The sequence below is a fragment of the Pinus tabuliformis genome, chromosome 5_2, assembly GCF_031772625.1.
Source record: "Pinus tabuliformis cultivar Carrire ecotype Pingquan chromosome 5_2, CPIR1, whole genome shotgun sequence".
Classification (NCBI taxonomy): Eukaryota; Viridiplantae; Streptophyta; class Pinopsida; order Pinales; family Pinaceae; genus Pinus; species Pinus tabuliformis.
In genome coordinates, this window is record NC_142306.1 from 685,024,376 (window position 1) to 685,042,074 (window position 17,699).

General features: G+C 35.9%; 1 protein-coding gene across 1 annotated transcript; it reads right to left on the reverse strand.

Annotated features, from left to right (window-relative positions):
• Positions 1-4,194: 4,194 nt before the first annotated feature.
• LOC149160963 (putative protein phosphatase 2C 8) lies at positions 4,195-6,291 on the reverse strand. The gene is made up of 3 exons (XM_089436851.1): positions 5,469-6,291; positions 5,181-5,286; positions 4,195-5,089 (listed from the first exon to the last, which is right to left on the reverse strand). Exons 1-3 carry the CDS (start codon positions 6,147-6,149, stop codon positions 4,770-4,772), a joined length of 1,107 nt encoding a protein of 368 aa, XP_089292977.1. The 5' UTR covers positions 6,150-6,291; the 3' UTR covers positions 4,195-4,769.
• Positions 6,292-17,699: the final 11,408 nt, after the last annotated feature.

A 17,699-nucleotide genomic window follows, 5' to 3' on the forward strand; every position in this document is an offset into this window, starting at 1 on the left:
TGAGTACATGATCATTAAGCATGTAAGAAGAGAGGGCAACAAAGCAGCGGATTTTCTCGCAAATTGGGGAAGCCAGGAACAAGGAGGGAAATTGGATAGTATCTAGATGACACATTCAGAGAAGCCAGAATTAGAACCGCTTAGAATGATATTAACCCAAGATCATAATGAAGACATGATCTAAAGACAATAGATACAGATGATCCCCGATCAGGGTGTGGAGAAAAGCAAGTGAGGGTGGCAAGAAACATCATGAATGCAACAGAATAGAGGGATCATTTCCTAGCCGAAGCGTCGTCCATTCCACCATGGTAGCGTACTGCATGTCAGCGCACATCTCAAGAAAATGGAGTGGGAGGAGTGGAATGAAAGAGAAACGCAGATTTGGCGGCGGTAGTGGGATAGGAAGTGGGACAGGTGGGTTATATCATTCAAAGGTGGCGAAGTGTAGAAGGATAGGTAAGCCGCGTTGGGAGGAAGAGGAGCAGGGAGCAACGCAAACAGAGGGAGCCTCAATGGAAAATTGCGATTTCGGGTATGTCATCTCTAGACCTTCTTCTGTTTTTTTCTCTGTCTTGAATGGTATGATGGACGAAAACGGAATGTTGGCTGCCTCTGGGGAAGAAGAGAGTAGGCGCGGGGTTGCCTTTTACTCTGCCATGCACTATGTAAGAGAAATGGGGCTGAATCAGGGAAGGGTACAAGACGGGTGGAGAAAATGTTGCCCAGAAGATAGTCTGGGGAGAAATACTGAGGGTCGAACCGCTCAACCCACAACGAAGGACAAGAGGGAGGCAGAAAGGCAAGACATGAAAACCATGCACCTGGCTCAGGAATTGGTTCATATGACGGAAGGCCTTCTTACCTTCCTACATCCGAGAGAAGATAATCACCGGAATCCCCAGACAAATGAAGGTGACTGGAGCAGGGGAGGTGGGATAAAAACCAAGAAAATTAAGGAGGAGGGCAATTTTATAAATCTTCGAAATCTGACCTCTGTGAATGAAAATTGTAAACAGGAAACAATAAAAGGAAGGATGGCACGCCTGGGCCATGGAAGGGGGCGTGGAGGCAGAGGACGTCCAAGCCAGCAGAATAGAGAAGACCCGTCAACCGCATCACCGGCTAGCCAACGCAGGGGGAGGAGATCCATGCTGACTGCAGTCCAGGAAGCTGCAAGAGCCTACAGAGAGGGCACGGATGAAGACATCTGCCAGCTTATACAAGAAATGGAGGCAAACGTGATGGAAGAACAGTCTGACCCTGAGATAGAAGAGTGGGCAGAAATAATCCAAGATCCTGGTAACACTCGAGGATGGATGACGCTCTACCGGCAAGCTCTTCATGTCTATTGGGTTCTAAAACGCCTTCTTGCGAAGGCACTGGAGCAGGTGGCAGGGGAAGTGGCTGAAATCGCCCAAGGGATGCCAAACCTCAAAAAAGAAATGAAGAATTTGCAGGTGATTATGATTATGCAGGATAACAAGTTGGATGAGATCCAACAGAGGCTGGCTCAGATGGCTCAGACGACTCAAGCTCATGCAGAACCCATGGATACCCCTGCCAATGCTGATCCGACTGCTGATGACCGGAAGGAATGATCCTTCAATGTTTCTTCTGTTTTTAGCGAACAACTCTTTTTTTCAGTTGTTTTTATGCTAGCTCTTAGTTTGTTAAGTATTTTTAACTGTTTAGTGCACATAGCCCGGATGGAAAGACTAGTGAAATTTTGTTTTTGGAATGCTTATAGCAAACTTAGGTGGCCAACAGACTTGGTTTCCCTTCGAGGCAGGTTGAGGCCACCAAAACGATGTATCTGGTCTTATTGGACAATATAAATAGAAAAGGAAGGCACCACCTACACTTACAAAAAAAAAAATCATTAAATAACAAAATACATTACATAGATAACAATCATTAAATAACAAAGTATAATATTCAAATTTTTATATTTAACAAAATATATTACAATATTACATAAATGTTAAATGAAATTATTTTAGTAAAAATGATTGGAACTTTCTTCACCCAAATTTAATTCTTCTAGTAAGTAAGATGACAAATTTTAATGTAATAGACAAAATATATATATTCCTCGTATAAAATATATAAACTTGTGTTACAAGATCATAAATATAACCATACAATATTACATAAATAACCATTATTAAATATCAAAATATGATACAAAAATTCTCAAATTTAACTAATTCTTTACAAAATCACATTAATAACAATATATTATTATATACATAACAACGCTAATTAAATAACTAAATATAATACCAAAATAACAATAAAACATTATATAGATAATAATTATTAAATATCAAAATATGGTACCAAAATTCTTAAATTTAACCAATACTTTGCAATATCATATAAATAACAATATAATATTATATATATAACAACGATAACAAAATATAATACCAAATTTTAAAAAATTTAACAAAATACATTATAACATATCACATAAATTAACAAAACAATACAATACCATACTCTATATACTGAGACTAAAGACTTCTTAAGCTAGTTTTAAATTCCAGCCAAAATCACTTAAGGCTCAAACTAGGTTGGTATAAAGACATGAAGGCCTGGTTAAAACATTGAGAGATCAACGAGAATGTTGCATTGCAAAATATTAATAACATTAAAAATATTGTTTATTCTCAATTCAAAGAAAAAATGTGGTGATAAGGAGGTCATCAACCCCACCCTAGAAGATCAAAAGTGTCTCTCTATTTTATCAACTCAAAGAAGAAAATTAATATGGCCAAGATTAGAATGAACTCTCATGAGCTCCATAGTGAAACTCGTCATTGGGCAGTTTCTAAAACACTATGGATGGAAAGGATGAAAATCACTTCCTCTTAGAGTGCCCCGCGTACAACCACATTAGATCTCAGTTTCATAATCTTTGTGGCAACACTGACCTTCCTAGCCTTTTACGATGTCAAAATTATAGTGAGCTCGAGAGGTTTCTCTCCAAGCTTTTTGAGCATAGGAATAAAATCTTAAATCAAACTAAATAATTCATTTCTTTAGGTCTGATAGACCAAAGTTTGGTCTTGGACGTTAACCATCAGTATCATCATCATCATATGTATTAAATATGAATTTGAATTTAAATTTTTAGATAACAAAAATATAATTTCAAATTTTAACAAAATACATTATAACATATCACATAAATACTATATATATTAAATTTAAATTTTTAAATAACAAAATAATAATATCAAAATTTCAAAATTTAACAAAATATATTATAACATGTCACGTAAATAACAATAATACAATATTAGATCTTAGACTTTTGTGATCCATATTGATAATGAGATTGTCTTTCAAATTAATCACAAAATTAATCCAGCTAATATTGTAATTAATCCAAAAAACAATCTCATTAACAATACAATACTTTACAATATTTATATAACATTAAATTTAAATTTAAATATTTAAATACCAAAACAATAATACCAAAATTTCAAAATTTAGCAAAATACATTATAACATCACATAAATAACCATACTAAACCATTATGTAAATAACAATCCTAACATTACATAAATAACAATACAACATTATGTAAATAACCATTATAATGACAAATAATAAACACCCCCAACAAAAATTCTAACCCGGTGATTATGTCATTAGGATCCATCATGATAAAGAGTTGCCCCAATGCAGGGCAAGGAGGTCCAAAACCACCTCTACCTCACCATCAACTTCCAAATTGCGAAGAGAAAACCAGATATGTAAATAACAATCCTAACATTACATAAATAACAATACAACATTATGTAAAATGAAAAATAATAAACAGCCCCCAACAAAAAATTCTAACCTAGTGATTATGTTATTAGGATCTATCATGATAGAGATTTACCCCAATGCAAACACGGAAGGCAAGGAGGTCCAAAACCACCTCTACCTCACCATCAACTTCCAAGGATCAAGGAGGTCCAAAACCACCTCTACCTCACCACCAACTTCCAAATTGCGAAAAGAAAACCAGATTCTTGAAATTGTATAGCCATTTTATTTGAAAAACAAAATATTTCTCACCACCAACTTCCAAATTGCGAAGAGAAAACCAGATTCTTGAAATTGTATAGCCATTTTATTTGAAAAACATAATATTTCTCACCACCAACTTCCAAATTGCGAAGAGAACCAGATTCTTGAGATTGTATAGCCATTTTATTTGAAAAACATAATATTTCTTCCAAGTTGATATTATTATGATTAACATTAAGGGTCAAAAATTAAGGCGACGACAATTCCCTTTGAAAAGCAAAAATATTTTCATAGGTTGGGCGCGATATCGTCATGGCCATAACATTGACACGGCCCTTAATGTTTCTTCAATTGCTTGCAGCATGCATGTATTACAAGCAAATTTTATATGCAGAGAAAGGATAAATAAAGTGAACGAACAGTTACAACACAACACAGACGAGCGCGCTCATAATTATCGGTTCTGTCAATTAAAATCACATTTTATGAACAAAAATAAACACGGCGGCCGTCGTCGGCTTTCAGACGACGACCGGCTGTTTCAGGTCGACGGCCACGACGTTGATATTGTCGGAGCTCCCGCGCGCAAACGCTGGCGGCGCGGCAGCGAAAAAAGAGAAAACACAACACAGGCGAGCGAGCGCGCTGATAATAACAGCAAAAACGCACATTGTCAATTAAAACACTTTTGTGAACACAGTAACCACGGCGGCCCGCCGCCGCCACCGGCGGCCTTCTAGACTACGAGAGGCTTTTTCAGGTCGACAACCACGACGCTGATGTTGTCGGAGCTCCCCCGCGCAAACGCCAGCTTCGTGAGCAGCGCGGCGGCCACGGCCGCCGGATTCTCATCAACGGCCCCGTCTGGCAAACCTTCGCCGCGTTTTCGCACGAGGCGGCCGGCGAGGCAGCGCCGGGCAATGTCACAGGCCATTTCGTTGGACACCACGTCCCAGAGCCCGTCGGTGGCCAGAATCAGGCACTCGTCGTCGGGTGTCCGGCGACGGTAGGTCACATCCGGCTCGGGAATAACGTACGGCTTCAAATAACGGTCCCCTGCACGCGCGCCGCAGTATATTCAATGGATATACCGAAAAATAAAAAGCATATATTCAATGTGTATATGTCAAAAACATCGGTTACTTACCAATAGACCTGGACGTGGCCAAGACTCCCATAACACGATAGCCATTCCAAAATATAACTCGTCCTCCACCAGCCTCTATACGGGCCATCTCGTCTGCTCTGTCAGGCTACAGTTAAAACTCACATATCAAATACTACCTTTTTGGTCCCAAATATATATTAAATGTGTATATACCTTATAGTCTATGGAAAACGAGATCAGGCTGCAGTTAAAACTCTCATTTTTTCAAATATATATTAAATGTGTATATACTTTTTTTTTGAGTATATATATTAAATGTGTATATACCTTATGGTCAATAGACAACGGGATCGCCTCGCCCCTGCGTGACAGAACCACCCGGGAGTCCCCGCAGTTAGCCACTACGATTTGATCCGCCCCAACAACGGCCACGACCGCCGTGGACCCCACAGTCTCAGGCACCTTCGCATCGTTATCGTGGTCAGAGCACAGACCACTGACCTCATCGTCCATGCGCGAGAAAGCCGACACCATGGCCCTCTGCCACTGCGCTTCCTCGATCGTGGCCGTGTCAAGCTGCTCCGCCATGAGCTCCACCGTCAAAATACGGTGCAGCCGCTCCCTGCAACGCAACGCCGCGTGAGGGCCACCATGGCCATCGTAAACACCGAAGAAATGCAAACGCCCGGCGTCGGCAAACGACGGCAGGATCGTCATTGCGTCTTCCATTTCCCGGCGCCGCCCACAGACCGAAACGCCGCCGTTTCCAGGTTCCGCTCCGCCACAATTTTCCACGACCCCGGCCTGGTTCTGGCCGGCATCGGCCGGAACATCCTTGCCGCTGCGCTTCTGCGGGCTGTTCTCGTCGCCGGAATTGACGATGTATGTCACCGTGGAGGCGTCGAGCAAAGACGAGCGGGGCCTTTTTCCGACGACTCGAATCTCCTCTGCTACAAATTTGTACCGCCGGTGATCTCCATCGAGCTTCGCTTCATTGTTCCACCCCATACATTCAGATCATATTCCGGTCCCCAGAAAATAAAAAATAAAAAAATAAAAGAGCAAAATCCCTCTTCTTCTTCTTCTCCCTCTGCTGCTGCTCGCAGAAACTCAAACTCATATTCTCCCTCTGTGTGTTAACGGAGAATTTCCCCGGGGCGCTAATAATAAAGCCCCCGCGCCCAAGAGCCCTGGTAGCGTTAGGAACCCCGTTCCACGACATCTCGGCCACGTGTACGGTCCAGGCTGTGGCAGTGCCTAGTGTCGACGTTAAACGCCGCGCTGACAGATAATTTTTTATTTTAAAACCCGCCAAACCGCGCATTGCACGTGAACGTGGCCCAACCACCACACGACACGCCCCTGTCAACGTGACACGTATTTATTTGGTACGATGAGAGAATTCGAGGCGGAGTCCCCACCCCACCCCCTTTATATAATTTTTTAATTCATTGAATTCAAAATGCCTTTCCCCCTTCTCTCCCTTTGTGAAATTCGAACCTTCCCCTGGGACGCGTGGCACCACGTCAGTGCTGCCACCCTCACGCAAAATAAAAGCCTATTCTATTGTTTGACCTTTGATTTTCTTTTGCGCCACGTGATCCAATCTCCTTTGGACTTATCCCCTTACGGTTGAATGTTTATCTTTGACATTATAGTTTTAATTCAATTCTTTTCTTTATTTTTCAATTTCTTTTCCTTCCGGTTTGTAGTTGGTGGAGTTGGTTAGTAGCCTTTACTATAAAAAGGTCATAAATTCGCCCTTTATTTAGGTTATACGTGTTCGTTAATAAAATTCATTATGAATCATTACTATAAAAGCTCATAAATTTTACACCTATTTTAAATAAATAATTTTTAAATAATCGTTAATAAGGTTGGTTGTAATTTTTTATTATAAAATATTTAAATTTACTAGCCGTCAACTAGCACAATTACATTATATAATGTATTTTTTCTTTTTTCAAAAAAAATCACTCAAATATATTATTTATACTACTCTATAATTAGATAGAGTAGCCATATAAATTAAATAGTTACTAAATGTAGATAAGCATCAAAATACTTATTTTATGATACATCTTATGTTTGGTAAAATTTTAAAAATAATAAAAACTAATTAAAATTAAAAATTTATTTTAAATGGTGTAGTTTAATTTATACACTAAATGACCTCTTCAACATTTTTTTTAGTTAATTTTAATTAAAATCAAATTGAGATTTTTAAAACCTTGAGTTTAAGTTGTTTAATCTGTAGAATTAAAGTGCCGACAAGTTTTTCAAGGTGTTTAATCCATTTATGCATTCAAAAATGTATTTTAAGTAACAAAAAGTCACATTCTTGTTTAAAATTGTATTATTGAATTCTAGTAAAAAAATGTTATTATTGTTAGAAAATCTTCGGCAAAAATCACATAATCAATCTTTTGTCGACGCGTTTCGAACCAACCAGTGTGGTTCATCGTCAGGACTACCAAATGTTATTATGTTTATAAGTTAGAGAACACCATTTTAAAGTATTATTTACTGTAAAAATAATTAACATAGGTATATATCTATATATGGAACAAGATTCTTAACCATGGAGATTTGTAGATAGGCTTAGTTACAATAACATGGACCAATACCATGGCTTATTAATACGATATGCCCAAAAAAAACTATAACTCACTTCATATGATACTTGTTCATATGACATTTTTTTAATTAAACAATTTAATTAAAAAAGTAAAAAAGACATAATACTTCAAAAATAAATCTTAATTATTAATAAATGTATATTATTATGAATATTTTAGAATATTCCACATAGGTTAAATCTTTACCATTCACCTAATAATTAAATTAAAATTCTAAAAACATTATCCTAAAGTAAATACACTTATTAACCTAATTATCACTTGCTTATGCTTATGGAGCCTAGAACAAAAGCGACAATTTAAGATATTTTGTGGTGAAAAATCACCAGTTAAAATTTATGTAGGTACAAATCTAACGTTGTTAAAGACTAATGTGACTTAAGCCAAGTGACATTCTAATTAATTTTGATGACTTAGATACAAGACAAACATTACCTAACCAACTAAAAAACTATCACTTATCTATAATAATTAAATTATTTTTAAAATAAACACCTACTAAGCAAGTTATCATGGCAATCCCAAAAACAAACAACTTCTTAAGAAATTAATCATAAACCATTAATTCAAAATAAATGCAAATATATTTAGGTGTCCAAATATTCTTGGATATAAACATTAATAACATATTTTAGTGTTAACTTATTCAAATAACAGATGCAAATGCATTTATGTGTCCAAATCTTATTGGATATAAACATTAATAACATATTTTAGTGTTAACTTATCCGAATTTGGGGTAAATATATTGACGTGTATGGTTATCTGCCACTGAACCACATTTCTCCACGCCACTGAAAAAAAAAGCGATGGGTTTTAAAAGATAACACAATATCCATATTTAGCAAAGATATTACGTGTGTGTAAATTGCATGGATATTTGTGGAATTAAGTCTTTGTGCGTGGTTCCATGTGTTATCGTTAGAAGTTATCTATATGTAACATGCCATTTAAAATTCCTGTCATGGGTTAGGTGGGATATGATGGTTCACTCCCCTATATTTAAAAAACCTAGCCTTTATGGTGTGTGGTTATTATTTAGTTTGAATAAAGAATTAAAATTTTAATATTATAAAGGATTATATATTTACTATTTGAGATTTTGTTATTTTTATATAATTTGGAATTCTTATTTAATGTTTATAAATATTTTTATGTTTAAGAAACTTTTTCTTTTACAGTTTAGTGTGACAGAATAGTGTAATTTTTTATCTTAAATAAAATATTTTTATATTTATTTAATCAATATAAAAAATTAATAAAAAGTTTATAAATATGTATGAAGAGATTTGTAATTATTTTGATGTTAAATATAGAATATAAATTAGGTTAAATATGACTTGTTTCAAAGATGAAAGTCATATATGTTTAAGTATGAATTAATTTAGATTGTAAAATTGTAGATGTTTTATTAAATTAGTTATAGTTTTGTTTTTTTAAATATGAAACAAATATATTTTAATTATAAATTTATTATGTGCGGAGAAACATCAAATATTAGTAACGATTTTTATTTTTTTTCTAAATGGAAAAAAATAAAAAAATAAAAATAAAAATTTACATTTCTAGAGATTTTATCATTCTCAACCATGCTAAATTTGAAATTGAAATAAATTTCTATTAATTGAATCAATGCAATTTGTAAGATTAGGAAAAATATAATAATTAAATAAATAAATAAACTAATAAATTAAATTTTGAAATTGTTTATATGGAGAATTATTTTAGTGTGAATTTGCAATAAAGTTTCTAAATTTAGTTTGGATTGCTTTCGTTTGAAATTTCATGTATCTAAAATTTTGAAGTTGTTTATATAGAAATTTATTTTAGTGTGAATTTGTATTTACAATAAAGTTTCTAAATTTAATGGTTTAATGTTTCATGTATCTAAAATTTTGAAATTGTTTATATAAAGATTTATTTTAGTGTGAATTTGTATTCACAATAAAGTTTTTAAATTTACTTTAATTGTTTTGGTTTAAAATTTCATGTATTAAATTGTATTCGTAAAAGTATAAATATATGTAATATAGTTGTTCTATGGCCATCTTAAAAAAATGTAATTCATTTTCAAAATTTTAAATTTTTTAGAGATTACAAAGTTTTTTTCATTGTATGAAAATTCAAAAAGTTTAGCTGCTAATTTCACTATGCAAATCTTAGTTTAATGAATATTTTTTTACTTAAAATGACTAAACTTCACATAATCACTCTCAAATGAGTCCATCAGCTACTTATTATTATAATAAGTATAGGTGATGGTGATGTCTTGGTTAAGAAGTTTTTATATTGAATTGCATCAGGTTATTTGTAATACTGTAACACCCCATACTACATGAACAATTACTTTGGTTACTAAGTTTTACTTATTACTTTAGCTTTTCATTGTATTAGCTTTTGTGACTGAGGGTGAGAGGCCAAGACATATTTTTGTTACCTAATTAATGAATAATTAGGAGTTAAAGTATTTTAACAAGAACTTAAAGAAACAGTTGTTAACCTCCAGAAGCAATTAAATAAAAGAAACAATTACTCATCTACTTACTCAAGAAGAGGAAGGGAGGAAAAGCCTACGGGGGAAGAATGAAGATGAGAGGAGATGAGTCAAGGGGCAAAATCAATGCTACCCAGATTTCCTTAGTTGGGTGGAATAAACCAATGGGAAAGAGAGGTATGTGACTTGGTATGTGACTTGAGGCTGGACTATGAGTCCTGAAGCCCAAGATACTTGATTGTAACAAATTCATTTCATTGTGTAGAGGAGGAAGAGCTTGGGGGAGAGTCTGGACATAATTGCTAGACTCACGGTTGGGTGGTGAGACCTTCCAAGCAGGAACAGAAATTACATATTTACAAATTTGTGAACAGATAAGTGATCTAAATCTATCCTTAAGGAATATTAATCGAAGATGATAATATTAGTTCTGCAAATTGAATTAATTAGAGATATAAATTCAAGAGAACTAACTATGATCTAAACAAAGGATAGAGATGGGTAACTAGGGAAATGCATGTTATCCAAAATAAAAGGATTGTATTGAATAAACTACAAAAATAGAACTCGTTATAGTTCATTAACAGAAAATATTAATTGTTGTAGAAATCAATTACTCATATCATATAATTTCTTGAAGACTGTATTGTTATAACAGGTGATAAATCTTTACGATAACTAGTTTCAATCTTCTTGATTAAATGTCAAACAAAAAGGGAGACTATAACTAATAGAAAATATTAATTTTTGTAGAAATCAATTACTCATATCATATAATTTCTTGAAGACTGTATTGTTATAACAGGTGATAAATGTTTACAATAACCAGTTTAAATCTTCTTGATTAAATGTCAAACAAAAAGGGGGAAGTAATTTACAGCAAACAAACATTCCCTAAGCACCCAGATATTGCCTTCTATCATATTACATTCTGCCTTCTATCATATTACATTCGTTCTTTTTAACAAAAGGAAGGATTCAACCATCTATCATTCAGTTCTAGAATGGAATAAACGTGACGATAGCCTATTCATGTTATTAACGAAAAAACTGTAAACCATAAATCAGAGTCGAGATGAATAGATACAAGTCCAGCTTTAGAAGCCATCTAAGTTTTCAATGAAAAAAATACATATACCCTTAAAAACATTTAAATATGCCCTTGAAAACCGATCACCATAAAATTGTGTCACGAAACCTCTGTTTAATCATTCATCAACAGAAAAAAGAATCAACTTAACCTCAGCAAGAATCCGCACAGACTATGCCATAAAGAACTGGCATTAGCGCAGTTCGCAAAATTTACTAGAACCTTCCATTAAAAACACATTATGAATCGGTTGTAACAGGCATATAGCCTCCACCCAAAATCAAGCACGTTCACATGATGAACCACCAGCAAAGAAATAGTGCAATAGAGTTATCTCCAACCTGTAAATAATGACGAAGACCCATAAGCGTTAAGGTTGTGATAGAAGTCATCGTGGCCATGAAAATCATGAACTCGACATGGGGTAATACCTGCACCACGCACAGAAACCGGATTAGGAACCAATGTGGAAAACATAACAAGTTCTTCACCAAGTTTAAAGGTCAAACATTGAGGATGCTACCAGAGAGTACCTGAGTTAGGGTAATTCCAAAAGATGGTAGCCTGCCTGTACCAGACAAACTCAAAGAATAAATAACAAAGATCGAAACTCGTATAAAGGAACATATCTTAAACAAGTCTCGTAGAGGCCCATGTTACTCACATTTACGTGGCCGATAGTTTCTCGGGTTTCCCTCCACAGGATGGGAAAGACGGTGAAATCTCTCTGTACAGTTGGATGAATAATCAAACCCTCAAACTGAGCAAAACCTTGATGCGAAATCTAACAGCAAGAAGTACAATACACAAGAACAATGAGGGAACGAATGTAATGGAGTACCTCCTGAAGGGGGCATAGTATAAATCCCAATTGAAACCAGACAGAACAGGCATAAACCCTCTCAGTGTAGCGGATGACCAGCATAGTTGTAGAGCAGCGAATCCAGAACACAACATCACCAAATGACTCCACTAACAACCGAACGCGGGAGAAACAATTATGAGGTTAAACCCTAGCTACTCCGAGCCATCGGATGGCCAACCCTAAATCAGAGGGGACAAATCAGACTAGTTGTCGCATGCCAACCAAGCCCTTTGGCGATTTCATGCAGAAGCATTAACCATGCTAGTATAGTGCATAATATAGTACTACTATTAATAAATCAAATTAAATTAAGTATGTTAATCCTAATGGAGTTTCCCGTGAATCATTAATTGTAAACCAATATGACCCGTTGATATTTATACATTGAGCCTCGGTATAAGTAAGCCTTGGAAAGTGCAATTCATGGTAAAGTTCAACAGTCATAAGGTAAAGTAAATGATTGTACTTGCAATTATTGTATTTTTTAATTTGATTTGTATGTGGTAGGTGTTACAAATGGTATCAGAGCTCAGGTTTGCACATTGAGACTTTTGGGAGATCTGTGTATATGTATATATTTATATGTAATGTAATAAACAACTAAGTAAATGTGAATGTAAACACAGAGATCAACATCAATAGAAAAAAAAGGCAGAATACAAAGGAGCCCTAGGCCATCAAACCAACTAGAGGAAACTTATGTGGAAGCCAACCCTGACATATTGATATAGCTAGGAGAGGAATCTCAGCAAGTTAATGTTGTCCTACTCGAAACCATTCAGCAGTTACTTGCTGAGATGACAAATCTAAGAACAGATAATGAACGCTTACGACAAGAACAAGAGAGAATTCTTAAAAGTCTATCTCATCGACAGAATCAACGAGAACCAGATCCTAGTGCTGAAGATAGAGAGAAAACCCCGACGGCCCATCATGGAGAAGATAATGTTGAGTCAGCTGAAAGACATGGGGAAGATGTAGAAGGATGTTCGAACAATGTTTTCGATCAACGCAATACAAAAAGACAGAAATCATAATTATAAGGGGAATTCAAAAAGATAAAATTGTCACTCTTTGAAGGAGAATCCGAAGAAGCAGCAGAATCTTGGATAATTAACATGAGTAAATACTTTTAGATTATGATTACACTGATAAACTTAAGGCACATCTGGCAGTTTATCAATTAAGGGGTAAGGCTACTCTTTGGTGGGAGGAAATCAAAACCGTGAGAAAAATCGACGAAGAACAAGTTACGTGGAAAGAATTTCAAAAGCATTTCAAGGATAAGTATTTAACTGAACGTTATTATGATGAAAAAGCAATGGAATTTCACGAGTTAAGATTGGGAACCTTGACCATGGATGAATATGTGAAACGATTCACCTCCTTATTGCGATATGTACCATATATGCAGGAAGAAAATGCCAAAATTCAGCATTTTATTAGTAGCCTACCCAATTTTATGAAGGAGAAACTTGATTTTGATTACCCAAGAACCATGGATGATGCGGTGCAGAAAGCTCACATCTGCTACCAGCAAGTGAAACAAAAAAGTGAGGGACCTAAAGGAGGATTGAGCGGGAAGGGGAGGAATCTACCCCCAAACAGACAAACAAAAATTACTAATGGTATGAATATACAGCAAAAACCCTTCAGTAAATTTCTAGCAAGGAACCAGTCCAAAGTTGCCTACTCTAAAAATAGACAGTCGAAAGGGGTTAATAAACCTATTAATGATCAACAGCCAAAATAACCTCTACAATGTTGGGGATTTGGAGAACCTCATTAGTACAAAGTCTATCCGCATAAAGCTAAAATAGAACAACTCTCAAATATGCAAGAAGCTTCCATGGTTGGGGAGGTGGCAAGGAGTATGCCTAGAATTAATGCTGCTCTGGATGACCATCAAGTGGAATACCAGCCCACCATGATTGAGTGTGAAGGTATGATTGCTAATCAACCTGTCTCTATTTTGTTTGATCCAGGTGCTAGCCTAAGCTATGTTAGTCCTAAGGTTGTAGAGAGTTGTCAACTGCAGAGCAGTAAGTTCCAAAAACCTTGGTTAGTTCAATTAGCCACAGGGGCAAAGAGAAGGGTAACTACAAAAACAGAACATTGTCCTATAACAATTTCGGGACAACCAATTTATGTTGACCTTAATATACTCCCTTTGGGTTCATACGATATTCTAATAGGGATGGATTGGTTGGAAGGACGTTGGTCCCTAGTTGATTGTAAGGAGAAAACTATAAGTTATATCACTGAGTCAGGGTAGAGAAAGGAAATACAAGGAATCAAGAAAAATATTAAGTTGCATCCTATTACTGCTAGTCAGCTAGGAAAATGTATTAGGAAAGGTTGTCATATTTATGTGGTCTAGGTAGGATACACAAACTCCAAGAGTAAAATGACTTCCTTGGAAAATATCCCTGTTATTCAGGAATTTGCTGATGTATTCCCTGAATCCATTCCTGGATTACCACCTAAGCGTGATATCGATTTCACCATTGAATTAGTTCCTGGTGCAACCCCTGTATCTAAAGCCCCTTATCGTATGAGCATACCTAAGTTAACAGAACTCAAAATGCAACTTCAGGAACTTCTGGATAAAGGTTATATCTTCCCCAACGTGTCTCCTTGGGGAGCCCCCTGTACTATTCGTATGGAAGAAAGACAAAACTTTGAGATTATGCATCGATTATCATCAATTGAATAAACTGACCATAAAAAATAAACATCCTTTGCCACGTATTGATGATTTATTTGATCAGGTGCAAGGAGCTAGAGTATTCTCAAAAAATGATCTAAGGTACGAATACCACCAGATAAGGATAAAGGAGGAAGATATTTGTAAAATTGCTTTCCAAACTCATTATGGTCATTACGAGTTCATGGTGTTGCCTTTCAGTCTTACAAATGCCCCAGCTACTTTTATGAGTCTGATGCATGGTATTTTTTAGCCATATCTAGATAAGTTTATACTGATTTTTATTGATGAAAATTTAATTTACTCTAAGAATCAAGAGGAGCATGAAAATCATTTGAGGATAATGTTGAAAACTCAGTGAGAAAATCGGTTATACGCTAAATATAGAAAGTGGGACTTTTTCAAAAGTCAGATACAGTATTTGGGTCATGTTATATCAGCAAAGGGAATAGCGTTTGGATCCGAAAAAGATTAAAACTATTATGGAATGGACCACCCCAAGGAATGTTGCTGATATTAGATCATTCTTGGGCTTGGCCGGTTATTACCATCGGTTCATTGAAGGATTTTCGAAAATCACTTTTCCAATGACCTCATTACAGAAGAAGGGATGCACCTTCCGATGGACAACTGAATGTCAACAAAGATTTGAAAGATTAAAACAACTACTTACCACTGCACCCGTGCTAAAGGTAGCAGATCTGGAGAAATATTTCATAGTTTGCACGGATGCAAGTAAAGAAGGTGTTGGCGGAGTGCTGACACAGGAAGGGAAATTTATAGCCTATGAATCACATAAATTGAAAGAATATGAGCAACGATATTTTGCCTACGATCTTGAATTGACAGCAGTAGTGCATGCACTTAAAATGTGGCGACACTACCTATTGGGGAATAATTTTATGTTATTAACAGATCACAGCAGCCTTACAAATTTCTTTAACCAATCTAGCTTAAATGCTTGGCAGGCCAGATGGACAACATTTTTGAGTGAATTCAATTTTGAAATGAAACACCTTAAAGGGAAAGAAAATCGAGTGGCCGACGCATTAAGCAGAAAATTACATTGTATTTATGAAATTCAATTCAGCCAGGTGCGATCAAACATCCCTGAAATAATTAAGGAAGCCTCCCTTAAGGACCCAAAGTATGCTTTCCTTTGGCAGTAGGCAAGAGAAGCTCAATTGAAGGGGGAAACATCAGATTATGAAATAAATTCAGATAAAATACTAACCTTCAAAAACTGAGTATATGTTCCTAATCAAAATTCCATCAAACAATTGATATTGGATGAATTTCATAGGAAACCGTATGCTGCCCACCCAGGGTACAAGAAGCTATTTTCTGCCATAAAAAAGGTTATTTCTGCCTCGAGTTAAGAAAATATGTCACCGAGTACCTATCCAAATGTTTGGAGTGTTAGTTGGTGAAGGCAGAGCATCAGCATCCCGTTGGGCTATTGCAACCATTTCCCATTCCAGAGTGGAAATGGGAGACAATTTCTCTAGATTTCATCATCGGTTTACCTCGCACTAAGAAGAAGCACAACTCAATTATGGTGGTGGTGGACAAGCTAAGCAAAACCGCTCATTTTATACCTGTGAAATCCACTTCCAAAACTGTGGAAATTGCAGACATATTTATGAAGGAAATTTTTCATCTACACGGAATACCCGAAGTGGTAATTTCTGTTAGGGATGTAAAACTTACATCCACATTTTGGAAAACACTCTTTTTTGGGTTGGGTACTGTTAGCCTCCTGTTGCAACAGGTATTTATCTTTCATGATCGACATTTTTACATGCCAAATATGTCATACTTTGCATGCTGCAATGTTCCATATTTCCTTAGGAGGCCAAAGAAGAGGCCATGAAAGTGTGCTAGTCTAAATGCCACTGCTGTACTCCAATTTTGATGAGTCATTCCATTTTGAAGAATTTCCAGTTAAGGGAAAGCCAAACAGTTTAATCCTGGCTTCCCTAGGTTTCAATTTCTTGTTGTAGAACATAGAGAATGGATATCTGTCCAAATAGCTTAAGCTTGGCAGATCAGTAGCTAGTAGAGAAATAAAGGAGCCCAACTGCTTAATCTGGGTCCTTGGAAGATATAAGGGTACATTTAGATAGGAGGGCAGTCAAAAGAAAAGAATATAATCAGGGTCTACAAGTCTAAGTGCATCCAAACCAAAAAGAAGAAAAAATGTTAGGTAAGTAGGCTGGGTAAGTAGTTTTTGAGGTCGCAGAATGAATAAGTGTGATCAATTTTGTATCTCAAAGTGTTATTTTACTTCAGATCACAAGTGCAAGGCAATTTTCCCTTGGAGCAGCTCAAGCGAGGCATGACTAACTCCCCCTTCTTCTTGTTCCCCAAATCATTCACTAACCTCCCCAAAGAGGTCAAGATCTGCTTGATATCTCTTAAGTTTCATCATTTGTCATATCATTGCCTAAGTAAAGATCTGCTTTGCTTAAGGATGCTTATATTTCTTATACAGGTCCGGTTTCCCCTTTAAAGCCTAAGATTCCTATCCTTAGCACTTTCTTCACAAAATTCATATTAACTCTTAACTCTATTATGTAAATCCCTCCTTATTTCCCCTTCCCATACTAAAAAATATAGTAAAAATCCCCATTATTTACATATCCCCTCCTCTGGTTGAAATATAACCATAAATATGCTTGGGAATTACTAAGTTTGCCTGAAACTTAAGTAAGAACCCTCAGTTTTGCTTCTTAAACTCCCTCAAAGTGTCTTTGGACTCCT